Source organism: Syzygium oleosum, unplaced genomic scaffold, assembly GCF_021117445.2.
Source record: "Syzygium oleosum isolate NSW1041296 unplaced genomic scaffold, Sole_v2.1 Sole_v2.05, whole genome shotgun sequence".
Classification (NCBI taxonomy): domain Eukaryota; kingdom Viridiplantae; phylum Streptophyta; class Magnoliopsida; order Myrtales; family Myrtaceae; genus Syzygium; species Syzygium oleosum.
The window spans coordinates 6436623-6454810 of NW_026607489.1; the positions used below are offsets into that span (position 1 = coordinate 6436623).

An 18188-nucleotide genomic window follows, 5' to 3' on the forward strand; every position below is an offset into this window, starting at 1 on the left:
GAGCCAAATCGAAGTCTGACTCACCTGATGAAATTGCAGTGGCTCCTATCGCAGTCCCTTCCAGTAGATGATAGAGAGTATTCACTTTCTTTCCCTTCATTACTATCATGGCACTTTGATAGATTTTCAGCACTCTACCTTCAGTACTGTACTTACACCTAATATCATTGAGTGTCCTTGGAGATATAAAGTTCTTCTTGAGCTTTGGTACATAGCGCTCGTCTTCCAGTGTACGCACTATCCCATCGTGCATCTGAATTTGAACTATCCATATCCATACAACCTTTCAGGCTACGTTATTCCCCAGTAGAACTTTACCACCCTCTGCAATATGGTGACTAGCGGACCAATTCCTCTTAGGCGTCATATGATAAGAACAACTCGAATATAGTACTCTTTAGTCTCCCGACAAACCACTAGTTACATACTGGACGACCTCCGCATCATTAGTGCTCTTCTCGGTAATATTCACCACACTGCTTGTGGCATTTTGCCTGTTACCTTTGTTTCTCAATTTTGAACAATCTCTTCAAATGTGCCTCTCCTCGTGACATTCAAAACACTTCACGCGTCCCTTGGACTTTCTATGGAGTGATTTTGATCTGCTTTTACCTTTGTTGCTACTTGATCCTTGGTGTTGATCTCTTTCTCGAATCATTAGTCCCCGCGCTACATCATATACCAGATTGTCATTTTGCAATTTTCTCTACCACTTCTTAATAAACAAGACGAATTTGACTTCTTCTAAGGTAATTGTAGTGCACTCCTCTAATAGTGAATTGGTGAAGTGCTCCCATGACTCCGGTAAAGAAGCTAACAACATCATGCCCTATCTTTTATCATCTAAGGTTTTTCTGACGTTCTTCAAATCCATCATGGGTTTGTTAAACTCATCTAGGTGAGTTCTAATGAAAGTACCTTTAACAAATCGAAACTAAAACATCCTCTTTAACATGTATAAGTGATTATTCAAACCCTTAATTACCCAGAGGACCTCAAGTTTTGCCCACAACGTTGCCGCATCATTTCTTCAACCACCTCTATTAACATCTCGTTTGATAGGTTCAATACGATTATACTCTTTACCCTCTCCATCAACTCATCTTTATTGGCATTTCATGGTTTCCGGCAACATAGCCTTGCCATCTCATGCTTTCGCCAAGCTTGGGATGTTAATAGTACACGCATTGTAATGCTCCATAACGCAAAGTTGTTTCTTCCGTTAAACTTCTCAATTTCTACATTTGCTCTAGACATAATTGCAACAACAAAATTTCCAGACAAGATTAGATAAGAAAAAACCCAATTCAAATGCAGAAAAAGTCTATCCTTAGCTCCGATACCAATTGTTGTAAAATAACGAAGAAACTAACTAGATCTTGCAATTAAATCAACGCGAAATCACCAAAGAAATATTTGAGGAATAATAAAGAATACTAGAGATTTACGTGATTCGATCCGAGTATCGGAACATACTTAGCAAGGAGAGTCAACACTAAATAATCCACTAATAATCGGAGAATAAGAATTACAATTGCTTATATGCTCGAGTGTTTTTCAATATCTAGATTAAGCCTAACCTCATAGTGTTTATAATAAATAACTCAATTTGATGTAAAACTCAGAGCAAAAAATTCATTGCGTTTAGAACCATTGTGCGTCCCCTTTCTTTCTTTCTTTCTTCGCGGCTCGTCCTTTTGAGTCACTGTGCAGCTTGAAGGTATAAACACTGCGCAGTCAAATATATAAATAAATAGGTGACATCCACTTACTGTACGTCTTTGACGAGGTCCACCCTCATACGGTTAAATCTCGGATAATAGCTTTACGCATTCTTGACCAACAAAAAGAAACTTCCAAAGACCAAAAGCACGTCTCTGTACGCATATCACGTGAATATTCCCTTCAAGATAAATCCTAATTCAAATAGGAAAGTGAGATATTAGAATTCATTTCCTAACTGTTTGGTTTTAACTAAGGTTTTTCTTGAATTTTGGTACATGCCTCACGTCTCCAAATGCACTAATAGATAGATATGGACTCTGGTTCTCGTGTACTCTCACACATTCATACACTTGTATTAAGACTTTGGTTGATCCACTAACCCTTAATCAAGTATGTAGATTAACTTCGATAATTGCAATATTGCATTGGCTTGTTTTTTTTGAAAACAAGAGGCAGCTTCTTTTTGTTGATGATACTCGGAGAAGAACTCCCGAGAAACATGTCCTCTTATGTATTAATTTTATCAGTGACACATGTTCCACCAAAAGAAGAAGCAGGCAACGCGATCTGTTTTTGCCTTCTTGGCCAGCAAAACCGAACAAAAGTAAAAACGACTTGAAACGACAAATTGGCCGACTAAGATATCCCGACAATGATAACTTCGCATTATGCGTAAAAATCTGTCAGAATATTTTCATTCCTTGACCTTGGGAAAATTCCAAATCAGTACTCAAAGTGGGGACATTTTCTCAAAAAAGGGTCCAAAGTGGACATAGTGTCAAATAAGTGCATGAAGTGCCAAATCAGTCTCAAATAAGGGCCCGAAGTGCTCAATTAGTCTCAAGTAAGGGCCTGGGTTTGCCGGCTGGTCAAATGCTCATCGGCCGGCGAGCATGTCACTGTTCCGAATGCCGGAATAAAAGAAATTTTGTCTTTTACTTTTTAATTTTTTTTGTTTCTTTTTTCCTTTTACTGTTTTTTTCTTTCCCTTTTTTTTTCCTCTTTTCCCTCCGTTGGCCATAGCCGGGGCCGGCGGAGGTTGCTGGCCTCAGGCAGAGGCCACCCTCGTCGGTATCGGGCGAGGGCCGCCTTCGCTGGGGGCGGGCGAGGGCAACCCTCGCCTGACGCCGGCGAGGGAAACCCAGGGCCACCCTCGCCTGCCCAGCCTAGGCGAGGGTGGCCCTCGCTTGACGCCAGTGAGGGCGGCCTCCGCTTGAGGCCGGCAACCTCCGCCGGCCCCGACTATGGCCGGCGGAGGGAAAAGAGGAAAAAAAAAGAAAAGGAAAAGAAAAAAACAGTAAAAGGAAAAAAGAAATAAAAAAAATTTAAAAAGTAAAAAACGAAATTGTCCTTATTCTGGCGATCGGATCAGTGATGTGTTCGCCGGCCGGTACGCCGGCCGGTGAGCATTTGATCGGCCAGCGAACCCAAGCCCTTATTTGAGACTAATTGGGCACTTCAGGCCTCTATTTGAGACTGATTGGGCACTTTAGGCCCTTATTTGACACTATGTCCATTTTGGACCCTTTTTTGAGAAAATGACCCAACTTTGGGTACTGATTTGGAATTTTCCCCTTGACCTTTGCATTCCATTGGCAGGAATTTTCCTAAACGACAATTGGAAATTCTCCATTCAGCATCATTGCAAAAACCGGCTCATAGATTCCCCAAATACATTCTGTGCATGTGAACATTGAATTAGTCAAGTGTTTGGTACATAAGAAGCCAACGTTTCATAACTAGTATATGTATATATTGATTTTATTCCCATATTTTCCAGGTAGAACTTTGTCAAGACAAGTGAGTTCCTGAGAACACCAATAGAACTGTGGTGAAGTCATTGTTTCTTGTTTTGGTTCTACAGCAATGGCCTCCACACCTGCAAGCATTCATGCAGTCTCTCCAAAAGTCGGGCTATCGACCGAGCAGTCGATCATGGAGGACATCAAGGCCAGTCATGCCCAAGATTTCGGAACCAACGACGCCATTGTTTCTGCATCTTATTTCCAAAAGGTCTCTCCTATATACTAAACCAACAAGAGGGAAAAAGAGTTTCATTTTACCTTTGAGTATATTAAGTCTCACTTACAAAGTTGATAATCAAATTGGGTGGCCAATTATAAGTGAGCATTTAAAAGGGTCATATTCGACGTTCATTAAGAGTCTGCCACGCCAATTTGTAAATAAGCCTGAGGTATTATTCCATCTTTTATTATGCTCTTATATCTGGAGTTAGCTTTTTCTAGCAACATTTCGGTTGGTGCAGATCGTCGCCGAGCTTGTGGGCACATACATTCTGATATTTGCTGGATGTGGGGCTGCTCTTGTAGACCAAGTGCAGAGACTCAACATTGTGGGTATAGCCATCGTGTGGGGCGTAGTTCTGATGGCAATGATATATGCGGTCGGACACATCTCTGGTGCGCATTTTAACCCTGCGGTCACGTTCGCGCTAGCTGTTTCCACCAAGTTTCCCTGGAAACATGTGAGAAAATTCCTTGTGAACCATTTGCTTTGTTTTTGTTTGGAAAACTTTGACAATTGCACTTTTTCTCACAGGTGCCAGTGTACGTGTTGTCCCAGTTAATTGCTGCAACACTTGCAAGCCTGACACTGAAAGTGTTGTTCCATGACCTGGACAATATCCAAGCAACCATGACTCAATACAAGGACACAACTTCTGATCTAGAGGCTATTGCATGGGAATTCATAATAACTTTCACTCTGATGTTCACAATCTGTGCTGTCGTAACTGATCACAGAGCGGTAAGATGCCAAAGCTCGCCGTTTTGCGATTCCCCACCTCTATCATTCTTTTCTAGGGGAACTTCCTTCAAAACATCGACTTGAGGCTTCTTCCTTCCTCACTACAGACAATGGTTTTCTTCTAAGGGAGCTAACTTCTTTGACTGACTGAAAAATGCAGAACAAAGACATCGGTGGAGTTGCGATCGGGGGTACACTGCTGTTCAATGTTATGATTGCAGGGTAAAAAAGCGAGACCGATTATTATCTCCTTCTTTTGTTTTGTCTGCCTTACTGAAAGTGCATGTGCTAACAAAGAATTTTTGGATTTTGTAGGCCAATCACGGGAGCTTCAATGAATCCTGCGAGGAGCATAGGCCCCGCAGTTGCCTCTGGTGTTTACAAGAATCTCTGGGTCTTCATCGCGGCACCTATTTTCGGAGCATGTGCAGCAGCAATGGTGTACGGTGTACTTAGAGTACCTCAAGCAGAAAGATCTGTGGAAATCACCAGAAATGTTTACAATGATGCTTATGATCCTTAGATAAATTAAAATTCGCATTCACAATTTTGTGCTAGAACTGAAATTGCCTCTGAGCTTCATCATAGGCTACTTGGCGCGGTCCTACTGCGCCTGGATTGTGGCACTGCGCTTGAGACGTTCAAACTAAATGGAGCTTCTTTCCAGTTCATCTCAGCTCAACAACAAACCAGAAGTCCCAAACAAAACTCCTCCTACTTCGAGATACTGCGTGTCACGCCCCGAACCTCGAGCGCACTAACATCCCACCAAGGTCGTTATAAATGCGACGTCCCAGGATGCATCGCCGACCCAATCGAATTACTAATGATTAAACGCATGCGGAAGCGAACTAAAACTCCCAATCACAACAAAATGGATAGTCAGGAAAACACACCTCAATTTAAACAACATCATCAGCAATACATTGGGTTAATATATTACAAGTCCGCCACGCGGACCTTCTCGATTACAACCGGAACAGGTAGAGGTTAAACTAGCTCCTCTATCTACGAGGATAACCTCAAAAGGTGTTCTCCCTCAAAAAGCCGGTTCCCAAGGAACGGTACGTGTACTCATATCAGATGACCTGAAAAGTGGTTAACAACAACGGATGAGATAAATCTCAGCGAGTTCACGACTAAGCCTCAACTAGGAGGTCAACTCATCTCGGATGTACCTAACACATGCAACGATACATCGATGGCAGACAACTCAATATAGAACATACACGTACTTCACAACACAATCACAGGCAGCCTTACCTTGCCTTGGCACATGCACACGCCTTATACATTATAATTCACCGTATGCCATGATAATGCAATAAGCATATAATGTAATCAGAATACGCATCAACCTTCTCAAGAACAATGCATTCACACGTGTCCCGATTATAAAGTGAAACCGCTTCGGCCCGTCCCATACCGTACTTAGCAATTTCATCTTATAATCAAGCGCAATGCCACCACAATCTTTCACGTGTATTCTAATTACTACAGCCACACCAGGGGCTACGGCACAACCCGCGATATTTGCCTCAGGTTGGCAATCTTTCGGTATATCCGGGCATCGTCCCGCCCCATCGGGCACGGCATCGTCTCACCCAACCACAATAACGGCATATCCCATAAATGGGTTCATTCCGAATCCGATTCGCGAATGACTACGTCTCCCTTGCTACCAGCGACGACTTCCAATTGCCAAATTGGGGACACCCGTTAGGGCCACGGCCAAACCCTAGGTTGGCGGTCATCCGGTATACGGTTTTCCGATATAACCGGGCACGAAAGGAACCTTTAGGTGATCATGCACACATAGCAACACTCAGGTTCCATCATTATAATTTTCAATAGCCGATGCAAACATGATTAGTGCTAACACGTTGAAATTTCGCAACTTCCACACGTAAAAATGTACTAAAATATTCACACGTGATTATGCACGTATCAATAAATTCCCAAACTTGGCATGCTTCTATATTCAAGTATCCACAACATATTTCTCACATAAAACTTAACAAATAAACCCGACACCTCAGGTTTTATTAATTAAATACCCGTAATTCTATATTTCACCATAACCAAACAATTCAATTTGGCATACAAACCAATATATAAGGAAAATTCTAGCTTAGACATCACAATTTAAGCCTAAAATAAACACTATTTAATTTCGGAATTTTTACAAAAATATTAATAAAATAATAATATTTTTAATTCCGAAAATTAATAAAATATTATTATTTAAATCCCGAAAATTAATATAATATTCCAACCGCTTAACAACTAATTCATAATTAATTAGTACTAAACATAATTAATTTAAACTAATCCGCTCTAATCAAGTTTAACATACTAAGCAAGGAATTAGGGCGATAACTCATCCGTTAGCGAATCCGACGACACGAGCGCGATGGCGGCGGCGAGGGCTACGCCTTGCATGGTCTGAAAACGACACGGAACGACGACAGTGGCTGGGTCTCGGCTGGACAGCAGCTTTGGGGCGGCTGTTTTGCCTCGGCGAGGCTCAGTTAACGGCGGAAATGGCTTGGATGAGGTGCGTTCGGCTCCGGGGCGGTCACGGCTTGTCACAGCGCTCGACGGTTGGCTCCACGGCAGCAAAAATAGCAGCCAAGGGGCTCTTCTTGCTGCTTCAGCCGAACCAAAGAAAGAGGAGGGAGAGTTGGACGTGACTGAGGGGGGAAGGAAAGAGAGAGAGAGAGAGTGGCCGGTCGGGGGGGGAAGAGAGAGAGAAATGAGAGATATTTTCTCTCATTAAAGCATGTCTCGAGTCTTCTTTCGTGATCAAAAAATGCACAAAAGTCTTCTCTCTCTTAAACGCCTTTGTTTCTTTATCATAAAAGCTAGAAGGGTATTTTGGTAATTTCACAAGGTATAAAAATATTTATACACGTATACGAGCTAGAATTTTGTACGGACTCGTATAAATCAAATTTGGGCTCAAACGGACTAGGAATGGGCTTGAAAATGCTAATGGGTTCAACTTGGGCTTGAAATTGGGCTTAATGGCTTAATGGGCCTCATTGGCCCACTTGGGCTTGCCTTGGGCCCAAATGGCCGAATCACATTGGGCTTGAGGCCCAATGTGCCTTCGTCCGGCCCACTTCCTCGTGGGCTCAAATTCTCGGCCCGTTAAATCCTTTTTCGAGAATTTCGAGCAAACTGATAAACGAGCAAATCAATGAGGCGGTGTCTAATAATTTAGTTTTGAAATCCTCGGAGTTTCGACATCCAATTTCGGATTCTAATTCATGGTAAAAATCAATCAATTGCGACTTTAGTATATCTTAAACTAACGGGCGGCTTTTAGGAGTTACGCGAATTCGACCTGTAGTTGATTCGATATCAAACCACGTTTAAGTTTTCTCGAACCATGGATAATCTCGATTGTCATGTAATTGCGATGGGTCAATCACTAGTTCCGAAGTACGCAATCATCAGTCAATGGGTTTAGGATCGTTCGCAATACATACAATGGTCAAGCGGAATCACCCGCGATTCGATTGTATGCTATTGGCGAATCGTTCTATAACCATCTCTTGATCGGTATATAATGGCTCAAAATTGTCCCTCGTCAATCCTTATGGTCGAATTGTCAATCCCTGGTCGAGTTCTCAGGTCGTGCGTATTTAATTCCTTAACAGTCTTTCCCTATCGGTTAGTCTCTCATGAGTGATCAATTCAGAGCGAGAATTACCAATAGTACATCGATTAAAATCATCATTTCATTACATCCCGAATAGGGTCAAATTTGAGGATGTCACACTGCGTATTTGATGTTCCTGATCATTTAGGGAAAGCGCTTGTCCATTATTCAGCATATGTAGTTTTGCTGAAGTAATATGATTTCAGAATCGACAGAATGTAACAGCTAAATAACTCAGACATATTGTTCACTGGTTTCCTTTTTTCGACTATGCTCTTTGATTTTCCAACTAACCCATCATCTCAAACGGAAGAAACTTGCGAAGGAGCAAAAACCTATGCGATATATATTAAAAAACAGATTCTTTTTCAGGTTGGTAAATTTCTGAAATTACTTGGTAAGTTTGAAGAATGGTGGGTGCAAAAAAAAATGTCAATTACCTGATATTCTACTAACTTACTAGCATTTTTATGTTATTACTATTTTTTTTGATAGTTGACATATTATCAACTGTTTTTCTTTTACTAATTTTTATTTGTCTTTCTTACCAACGTCTTAAATTTATCAAATCTGTGAATACCAAATTTATTTGAGTGACATACAAACTTCTTTCAATCAAATTACCAACTGGTTTTAATGTTATCAACTGTCAATTGAGTTACATAGCCATGTTTATGTTTTTACTTTATTAACTTTTATTTGTTTACCAATTTTTATTTGTCTCTCTCGCGAACGCATGAATTCTTTTTAACTCTAATATGATTTTGCCAACCGTTATTTGTATGACAGACTAGTTCTTCTCCCATTAGGTTGTCAACTAATTTTAGTTTACCAAGTCTGATTTGAGTTGATTACCAACGTCTAATTGTTTGTTTGAAGGGACCACAACTCTAGGGAAAATTTCATTTTGGTACTCAAAGTGGGGCCTTTTTCTCAATTTGGTACCCAAAGTGGATATATTCTCAAATTGGTACCCAAAGTGCCCATTCAATCTCAATTTGGTACCTGAGTTCGCCGGCCGGTCAAATGCTCACCGACCGGCAAGAAATTTACTGTTCCGGCTACCGGAACAGTATTTTTTTTACTTTTTTATTTTTTTTCCTTTTTCTGTTTTTTTTCTTTTCCTTGTCCTTTTCTTTTTTTTTTCCTTCTTCCCTCCGCCGGCCACAGCCATGGCCGGCGGAGGTCGCCGGCGTCGGGCGATGGCCGCCCTCGCCTGGGCGGGCGAGGACCGACCCTTGCCGGATCGGCGAGGGCGGCCCTCGCTGGGCGGCGAGGTCGCCTCGCTGCGTCGGGCGAGGCCACCCTCGCTGGGTCGGCCCTCGCCCGACGCAGCGAGGCGACCCTGCCGGCCCGGGCGAGGGCCGCCTCGCCCGGCGCCGGCGAGGCGACCCTCGCCGGCCCGGGCGGCGAGGCCGCCTCGCCCGACGTCGGCGAGGTGACCCGCCTCGCTGCGTCGGGCGGCCGACCTAGGCGAGGGCCGCCCTCGCCAGATCCGGCGAGGGTCGGCCCTCGCCCAACGCCGCCCGACGCCGGCGACCTCCGCCGGCCATGGCTGTGGCCGGCGGAGGGAAGAAGGAAAAAAAAAAGAAAAGGAAAAGGGAAAAAAAAAATAGAAAAAGGAAAAAAATAAAAAAAGTAAAAAAATCTTGTTTGGTAAGCGAACAATAAATTTCTTGCCGGCCGGTGAGCATTTGACCGGCCGGCGAACTCAGGTACCAAATTGAGACTGAATGGGCACTTTGGGTACCAAATTGAGACTGAATGGGCACTTTGGGTATCAATTTGGGACTATGTCCACTTTGGGTATCAAATTGAGAAAAAGGCCCCACTTTGAGTACCAAAATGAAATTTTCCCACAACTCTATAAGTACTTGAACTTTTGCTCGTTTTAAAATTGAGTACTTAAACATTATTTTTTCAATTAAGTACCTCAACTTTGCAAATGTTGGTCAACGTGAGACATTCATTGAATAAATTGTCATGTCATGTAATGATATTGATGGGGCTTGCTTCATTAGCAAAAGTTAAGCCCAGTGGCTGACGTGGCTTGCTTATTAAGTAAGAATTATGCATCTCCATTTAGGTGATGGGTGAGAGAGAGACAGAGATGATTTGAACGATCTTGGCCTATGATATCATTTGTAGAGGCTGCATGGAATGTCGATATGGACCATTAACGACTATTTATGGGCTTCAGTATCCAATTTGGCATTTTTCGCTCCGCCCATGATTTTCACGGAGGTTTCATATTGGCTCACATTTAAAAAATTGAGGTACTTAATGTTTACATACTTAATTATAAAATGAGTAAAAGTTCAGGTACTTGTAATGTCATTATTATTTTTTAAAGTGTAACCACTTTTCGTTGAGTTGCATCTACTATTTGTAATGCTTTTCCAACTCGTAAAATATGCCAACTCTTTTTATAGTGGCCAACTTTATTTAAAGTGATTGCCAACTTTTATTTCATTAAGTTACGTACAAGTTTTGCATTATTAATTCTTATTTGAGTTAGCTATTGATTTCTATTATCGGTGACAAACGCTATTGGGTTACCAAATCTCATTTGAGTTTCTTATTATTTTATTTACCAACTTCTCCACTGAGTTACCTCTTTTTTTAATTCTTATTCAAGGCATAGCTAAGAAATGCAAATAAAAATTTATAAATAATTAGATTAATATGAAAATTGAAAAGCCCATATAAATATGGGTAAGTAACTTAAATGGGAGTCGGTAACCCAATGCTAAGTGGTAATTTAATGGGAGAAAATTTGGCGAGTCATGCTCATTTAGGTTGATAATCTCTAAAAATAGTTAGCAAATGTAAGGGGCTGCTAATTAAAGCAAACAAAAATTGATAACTCGATAAAGAAAAGTTAGTAAATTAAAAAGAAAAACAAACGTTGCTAGCAAACTCAAATGAGGGTAGGTAGCCCAAAACTAGTTAGTATTTTAATCTAATAAAAGTCGATGAATCACTCTAATTTAGGCTAGTATTTCCATATACCTATTAGTATATTCGAAGCGTTAGTATGTTATGCAAATAAAGTTAGTAATTTTACAAAAGTGTCGGCAAATTATGAGCAAGCTACCTAGAGAAAGATCGACGGTCATTTCTCTAACCAAATATTTTTTTGATACTTACCAACACTTGTTAGAACTTAATGGCACAGAAAAAAATTCCGTATTTAATCAGAGTTGACGCGGCTTGCACTGAACAAATGGCAAGCACGGATCATACAGGTCGAATAGTCACACGATAGAAGAACGCCCAACACAAAGATGCAAGTCACTCAAGCTAATTCAGCACACTTGTTTATCGAATTTTAGCAAGAAATCACAAAGGTTTTAGATGAACAAACGACTTGCTTACCCAATAACCCTTTTTCAAGAAAAGAAGGGCATTGAGAAGCCCATGTCAACACATGAGCAAAGCCCAACCAAAACAAAACAAAGGACAGATATGGAGAAAGCAACAGAAAATGGCAACCCAAATGTGAGATAGCAAAGGAGCCATCAGCCTTTCCGAATTCTGCAGTGAATCTGCCAAAAGGCTTATCAAAGTAATGGTGATAGTGCAGAAGGCACATGAGTAACTTACCGAATATGAGACTATCAGTGGCCAAAGTGATGACAATCTCATATGAATAGCGACCGATAGAATGTGGTCTGAAATTTAGGGGAGAGGTTTCTTTTATCGGCCCGAACAAAGTGGCTAAATTGTCCAAAAAGTCCTAGACCTAATATATGACGGCCAATTTAGTCCTAAACATTTCAATTTTGCTAGTTTAATCCTAAACCATTTACGGTTTACCAAAGTAGTCCTTCTAGCCAATTCTAACAAGAAATAGCTGATGTAGACGCCGATCATCCTACGTAGCATGGCCGGTAAGCATCGAAGTAAACCGCCGCGTCAGAGAATTCCTACCAAAATTGGACAGTAGGACTAAATTGGCAAATCGTCAAAAGGCTTATGACTAAATGAGCAAAATTAAAAAGTTTAAGATTAAATTGGCTATCGTATAATAGGTTTAAGAGATAATTATCCCTAAAAAAGAAGTACATGGGACTATAAGGTTGCCAAAAGCAAAGTACAAGATACCACTTCACAAGTGAAATAAATAATGAGTCATTGACATTTCGAAGTAGCATTCATGCATTCTCAATTCCTAAGCACGCTTGTGCATTACATTCATTACATCATGAGTACTACTTTGGGAAATGAATCGTGCGCTGCGTTTGTACACATTCATGCATTCTCAATTCGTAAGCACGCTCGTGCATTACATCCATAACATCATGATTACTAAGTTGGGAAGTAAATCGTGCATTGCGTTTGGACACATTCATCCAATGTCCAAACGGAGGTAAATCATGTCTATGGATTTGTCATTTGTTCATTGAGATCAAATCAAGAAAGCATGCACGCTACCACCCGCCTGGGTGGCGCTGCTGGAAAGGGCACTCTTCCTCTCGCAAAAGGTTGGGTGTTCGAATCCCGGGCGCCGCAGGGTGACTTAACCGGTGCACGTGTGTGGTGGCTAGCACGTGTCGCCCCCAGGGTTTACCTCCCGGCTGTCGGCCGTGCGGGGGTTCCCTGGGTTACCAAAAAAAAAAAAAAAAAAAAGAAAGCATGCACGCTGTTACGGCAAGCATATGACATCCTAATACCAATGCATCTCATATAATAAAATCGCAATTTGACAAACGCAATCTGCACATACTAAAATCAAAGAATGAGTATCCGAGATTTACCTACCGGGATTAGAATCCTTGTCATCACCGAAAAAAAGGTGTCATCAGATGCTAGCCCTTCTCAATGCGTATCCGAGTTCCCAAATCTAAGACTGATTTTTTTTTTCCACATAGATTAGTAGCCTCGCGCACAAGTAATTACGAGTTAATTATTAATCACTTGCATTAGGGGAGAGGAACACGTTAGGAACCTTGAAAGCGACTTAGGTGGGTACGTCTACGGTCTATATATCAGGTTTTGAATGGTTATAATTTTTTAAAACATAGACGTCCCAAATATGCCCAATATCTCCAGATTAATATAAAACCATGGCTAAATCTTCCTGAAATTGGTGGTTTAGTCAGCATATTGAATCGTTAAAAAACTACTATATCGTCCTATTGAAAAATAAATACACGTGTATTTTTTATGTTGCTTCATTGGCAAGTTAGCCTCTGATTGCTACTCTACTTCATAAGACAGAGTTGGGAAAATTTTCTAAAATGTCATAAACCTGTTGTACTTTGGCCAATTTAGTCATAAACCTTTCAATTTTGCCAATTAAGTCATAAACATTTTCATGTTTTGTCAATTGAGTCAATTTGGCTAATTTTAATGGAAAATTGCTGATGTGGATATCAGTGCTAACGTGGATGATTTTTTTTGAAAATTTGAATTTTTTGTTTTGTTCTTTTGTTTTGTTCTTTTTCTATAATTTTTTATTTTCTTTTTCTTTCTTTCTTTTCCTTTTTTTTATACTAGATTAGGTGACGACCCTCACCGGTCACGGGCAAGGGCCGACCGACCCTTGCCGACCATAGGCAAGGACCGGCAACCGTTGTCAGCCATTGTTGATCACTAGGCAATGGTCAGTTGGCCCTTCCTATGATCAATGAGGGTCGGCCGGTGACCCTCACCAGGCTTGGAAGGAAAAAAAAAAGAAAAAGAAAAAAGAAGAAAAAAATACATATCGGCGCTGGCCGTGTCACGGAGGACGGGTGGCGTCCATATCAGTAATTTTTTGCTAAAATTAGCCGGATGGACTCAATTGGCAAAATGTGAAAATATTTATGACTCAAATGGCAAAATGTGAAAAATTTAGGACTGAATTGGCCAAAGTACAATATGTTTAGGACTTTTTGAACAATTTTCCCCAAAATGTCTCCATCTTGATGTTTCCACTTGCTATCTACCCTTCCCATGTCGTTGCCAACAACTATATATTTTTGATGCCCTAACCGGATTCAATGGTCGTTGTCAAGGTTAAAGATCGAATTGATTACTAATTATTGATGAAGGGCCTTCGTCTAACATAATTGCCATGACCTAAGCAATGGGGTCGTATTAGGTGACTAAATTACAAACTTAATTGCTCTTTAATATAGGAGACGAGGGATGAGAAGAAACCCAAGCATACGTGTGTCTCATTGTTTTCCATGTTGCTTTGACCTAATCATCTCTATATCCAACCTAGATTTGTCCTCGAGTTTCATCGAAGCCCATTCATATGTTGGCGTGCGTAGATAATTCGATTTAAATCGCAAGCTTTTGTCGACGATGCTGTACGTGGGGATTCGGAGGAAGTACAGAGTCAGTCGCTTCCAGGAAAAGAAACAAAGAAACAACCAATGCCAAAGAGTATGAAACAAGGTATCCTACTGCTTAATTTCCTTCATTTTGTGGTACGGAAACCAGCTTATTCAAGAACTGCTTACCTACATTCACACAGTAAAATCTTTTGAGTGTATACTTTAGCATCTTGTTCTTCCACCTAAGTTAGATGATATTTCCAATTTTCTTGGCAGGTCGCCTGATTAGTTACCAGGCAACAATTTCAAATTAATGAGTAGATTATTCACAAATTAGTTGATCATAATGTCTACCCGAAATTAGACGAAAGTCCGAGAATTAATGTTGGCCGAGCATCTACATCGCCTTTCGCAAAAATAAATAATAATCGTCGCAAATTTGTGATGGGAATTTCGCTGGTTAATCATCGAATTTCTGGAAGTGAAGAGGGATCGATAGGCTGTTCAGGAAATTCCACGAAAAAGATTTTTCATAATGGAGAGAAAAGTTTTGCCAATGAAATCTATCACGTGGTCGTCTTCTTCAAATTTAGTCTTTGGCTCCTAATTTCTGCAATCCTAAATTTATTGTGATTGGCGTCGTTGCTAAAAGTATATTTTAGTCTAATTTACTTGGTTAATTATATCAATAATTAATGTGACATGCAAAAACACTGAACGCAAGTGTTCAATGTAATTTCGATAAATAAGTGCTATATTCTTCAGCATTTTGATGTAAAGTATGTCCGTCGCCAAATTCATGCACTTGCTCTCGACAAACTAAAATTCTTCCTTCGGTACTCATTAATTTCTTGGATGATTAAGATACCTAGAAATAAAATGGAGAAAAGCAGTTGCTAAAAATAGAAACGGTCCACCAGATGATCCTTTTTTTTTTTTAATTCTGCATAACTTTTGGACGGGAATTTCTGGGTAACAAGATATTATTAGAAAATAGGAATTAAGAATCAAGCTGTTAAAATTTGTCAAACTATTTTAACATGCCGAATTAATTGTTAAGACTATTTTGGTGCTATATAAACTTCCAAAAAGAGTCACGCAATAGGAAATTTATGCTTAAAAATGAAAAAGAAAAGGCTCAACTAGTTTCAATTTTATAATTATATACTTTTACTTGCTCATGTTGCTAACCTTGGCAAATTGGTCACTGTTCAAAATTGAGTAAGATGTTCTAAACATAGAATTGCAATCTAAATGGAAACGATAAATACTTCGAAACCAACCAAAGTAATGACATATACATACACATCTTGTTGTGGTTTTCCTTCTTTTTCTTTTCTTTTCCTTTCTTTCCTTTTCCTTTCCTTTCTTCATCATTGCTCTCTCAGAGGAAAACCAACATATAGAATTAACTGCTGGATGAAAAGGGAAATCTTCAAAGACAATTGTCTCCAGATTTTGTACATCAACATATTATGTATATGACGTAAAAAGGCATATAAGACTCACGTGTGAGCCTGAAAAACATATGCTTGTATGTGCAACTTATACCACTATAAAAGTTGAACTAAACAAATATTTAAGCAGGCCCCAAAAAAAAGTAAGAACGATAGAAGAAAGGGAAGAAAAAAAAGTCGATGAATAAAGAAACCACAAACCAATCCGATGCCTTGGGAATTTAAATTCTTAACTAAGAAATCTCATTTATGAGAGCCTCATCAAACAAATACTCAGGCCAAGATGTGGTGGATCCTCCATAGCTGGAAGTCGTGCTGCTCCCTTCTCCTGGATTGTTGTTGCTCGTTGAAGTCTCGGTCACGGTCTGAGGAACTGCTGGCGGAGATAGAAAACCCCATTGGTGATGATGAGCATCAGATGATTGGTTATTATGGTGATCGCCTTGGTTGACAATATTGTATTGGCCTGTCTGTTGATCACTGTTTGACGAGGTCATATTAAAATCGAAAGGCACTTGTTGGTCCGGCATATTACTCAATAGGTTTGGAACGATGGTAGAGGTTGTGCAGTCGAGAGAAAACGGGGACAGATTCTCCATTTGCGATGAAGTGAGGACTAGATTGGGATCGATCTCTTTCATGGGGGAGAGAGAACTGAACATGCTGAGGGCATCGATTTCTGAAAAACCTGTTTGGCCATATGGGCTAGTGCTGGTCACAGAAGGTGGTGATGTTGCAGATTGGAGGAAATGCTGCAAGTATTGGAGTCTGGCTAACTGAATAGCCTCAGTTTGCAGTCTCATTGCATGCTCATCCAGTGGGTTGTGGTGGTTGCTTAGGAGGTCCCTCAGGTTGGCTAGGGCTATGAGATGTGGCAAGCTCGAGAAAATGTCTGTCCTCGGTTTGTGAGTCATGGGGTCGAAGCCCATCTGGATCAGCTTCTTCTTCAAATGGGTATTCCAGAAGTTCTTAATCTCGTTGTCGGTCCGGCCTGGTAGGTGCGTGGCAATCGCAGACCACCTAAGGACAACGAATATGGAGAACAAAGGCTGTTATTACCATTTCATTGATGAATCACGGTTATTAGCTATATATTCAAATTAAAAGATGTTGTCGCATAGAAATGCTTAGTTGTGATTATAGTAGGCACTCCAATTATAATGGATGGCAATAACAATTAGGAAAAGGGCATTTGTGAATTACTTGTTTCCTAGGATGGAATGGAGATGTAGGATTGTTTGCTCCTCTTCTTGAGAGAATTTGCCTCTTTTGATATCTGGCCTCAGGTAATTGGTCCATCTCAATCTGCAGCTCTTGCCACATCTGTTTAGACCTGCAAAAGAAGAAGCAAAATCCTCAAGCTTTTGGAGAAATGAGAGAGAGAGAGAGAGAGAGAGAGAGAGACCTGCAAGCTTGGGGAGGGCTCTCCAACTTCCATGGCCATGAATCTTGATGTGATCAACGAGCTTCTGATCTTCCTCAGGAGTCCAAGGTCCTTTCTTGAGGCCTTTCTCGTCACAGCATGGAGACCTTCCCATGTTCCCTCTCTCTCTCTTCTTCTGGCGGTGAGTCTAATTCTCTAATAATTTTATGGCTCTGCTTTGGTTGCTTCTCTGTGGTGCCGCCTTGTTTATATAGGATCATAGATTTAAGTCCTTGAATATTTTTATTGTGCCCAAACACATGGTTGACATTTTTATTTTGGTGAGATACTTGTTGAAATCCGTATTCCACCTTGGCGAACATCACAGAGATGTTGACAGGTGTTAGATTGACGAATTTATCCCTTATTATCATGTTTAGAGAGAAGCCCGAAGGTCTAATCAGTGCTTCGTCTTTCCTTTCTGTTTCGCCGAAATTTGATTCAACAATCAAATACCTTTCACCGAAAGTCGATTTTCAAATTTTATAAAAGAAAATAGGTTCTATGGCGGTTCTAGATAAGAAATATCATAGTTGACAAGGGAATTGATAACTTTACTTCCAACGGAATTGATACACAAACTGCGCCGAAATTTAATCGACGACAAAGCTTGAGAACATAAAGATGCAATGCCGAAATTTAATCGACGACGAGTCACCCATGAACTACAACAATGATGCATGCTGGAATTTAATCGATGATGCGGATCTAGAAACTATAGCTAAGAAACATGGCTAAATTAAATCGACGACACGAATCTGGAAACTATATATACAGTGTAGAAATTGAAAGATAACATATTTGTTTGTTTGTGTGCAAGGGCCTTTGAAGAGTATGAAGAGACTATTTAAAGCCTATAATTGACGGTTATCAATGGAGAT

The 18188-nt window shown here is 40.5% G+C and overlaps 2 protein-coding genes across 2 annotated transcripts; one reads left to right on the plus strand and one right to left on the minus strand.

Moving 5' to 3' along the window:
- The first annotated feature begins 3591 nt into the window (after positions 1 to 3591).
- Positions 3592 to 5014, plus strand: LOC115676318 (nodulin-26-like). Its single transcript, XM_056311616.1, has 5 exons — positions 3592 to 3738; positions 3992 to 4210; positions 4285 to 4491; positions 4652 to 4713; positions 4807 to 5014. Exons 1-5 carry the CDS (start codon positions 3592 to 3594, stop codon positions 5012 to 5014), a joined length of 843 nt encoding a protein of 280 aa, XP_056167591.1.
- Positions 5015 to 15855: 10841 nt separating this feature from the next.
- On the minus strand, positions 15856 to 17495 carry LOC115664790 (transcription factor MYB93-like). The gene is made up of 3 exons (XM_030586681.2): positions 17290 to 17495; positions 17088 to 17217; positions 15856 to 16904 (listed from the first exon to the last, which is right to left on the minus strand). Exons 1-3 carry the CDS (start codon positions 17420 to 17422, stop codon positions 16118 to 16120), a joined length of 1050 nt encoding a protein of 349 aa, XP_030442541.1. The 5' UTR covers positions 17423 to 17495; the 3' UTR covers positions 15856 to 16117.
- Positions 17496 to 18188: the final 693 nt, after the last annotated feature.

Coding starts and splice junctions, on each gene's coding strand:
- LOC115676318 (XM_056311616.1), top strand. CDS start 3,592: ATGGCCTCCACACCTGCAAGCATTCATGCAGTCTCTCCAAAAGTCGGG. Junction 4,492..4,651: donor TCGTAACTGATCACAGAGCG/GTAAGATGCCAA, acceptor TGAAAAATGCAG/AACAAAGACATCGGTGGAGT. Junction 4,714..4,806: donor TTCAATGTTATGATTGCAGG/GTAAAAAAGCGA, acceptor TGGATTTTGTAG/GCCAATCACGGGAGCTTCAA.
- LOC115664790 (XM_030586681.2), bottom strand. CDS start 17,422: ATGGGAAGGTCTCCATGCTGTGACGAGAAAGGCCTCAAGAAAGGACCT. Junction 17,218..17,289: donor AGCCCTCCCCAAGCTTGCAG/GTCTCTCTCTCT, acceptor CTTCTTTTGCAG/GTCTAAACAGATGTGGCAAG. Junction 16,905..17,087: donor CATTCCATCCTAGGAAACAA/GTAATTCACAAA, acceptor CGTTGTCCTTAG/GTGGTCTGCGATTGCCACGC.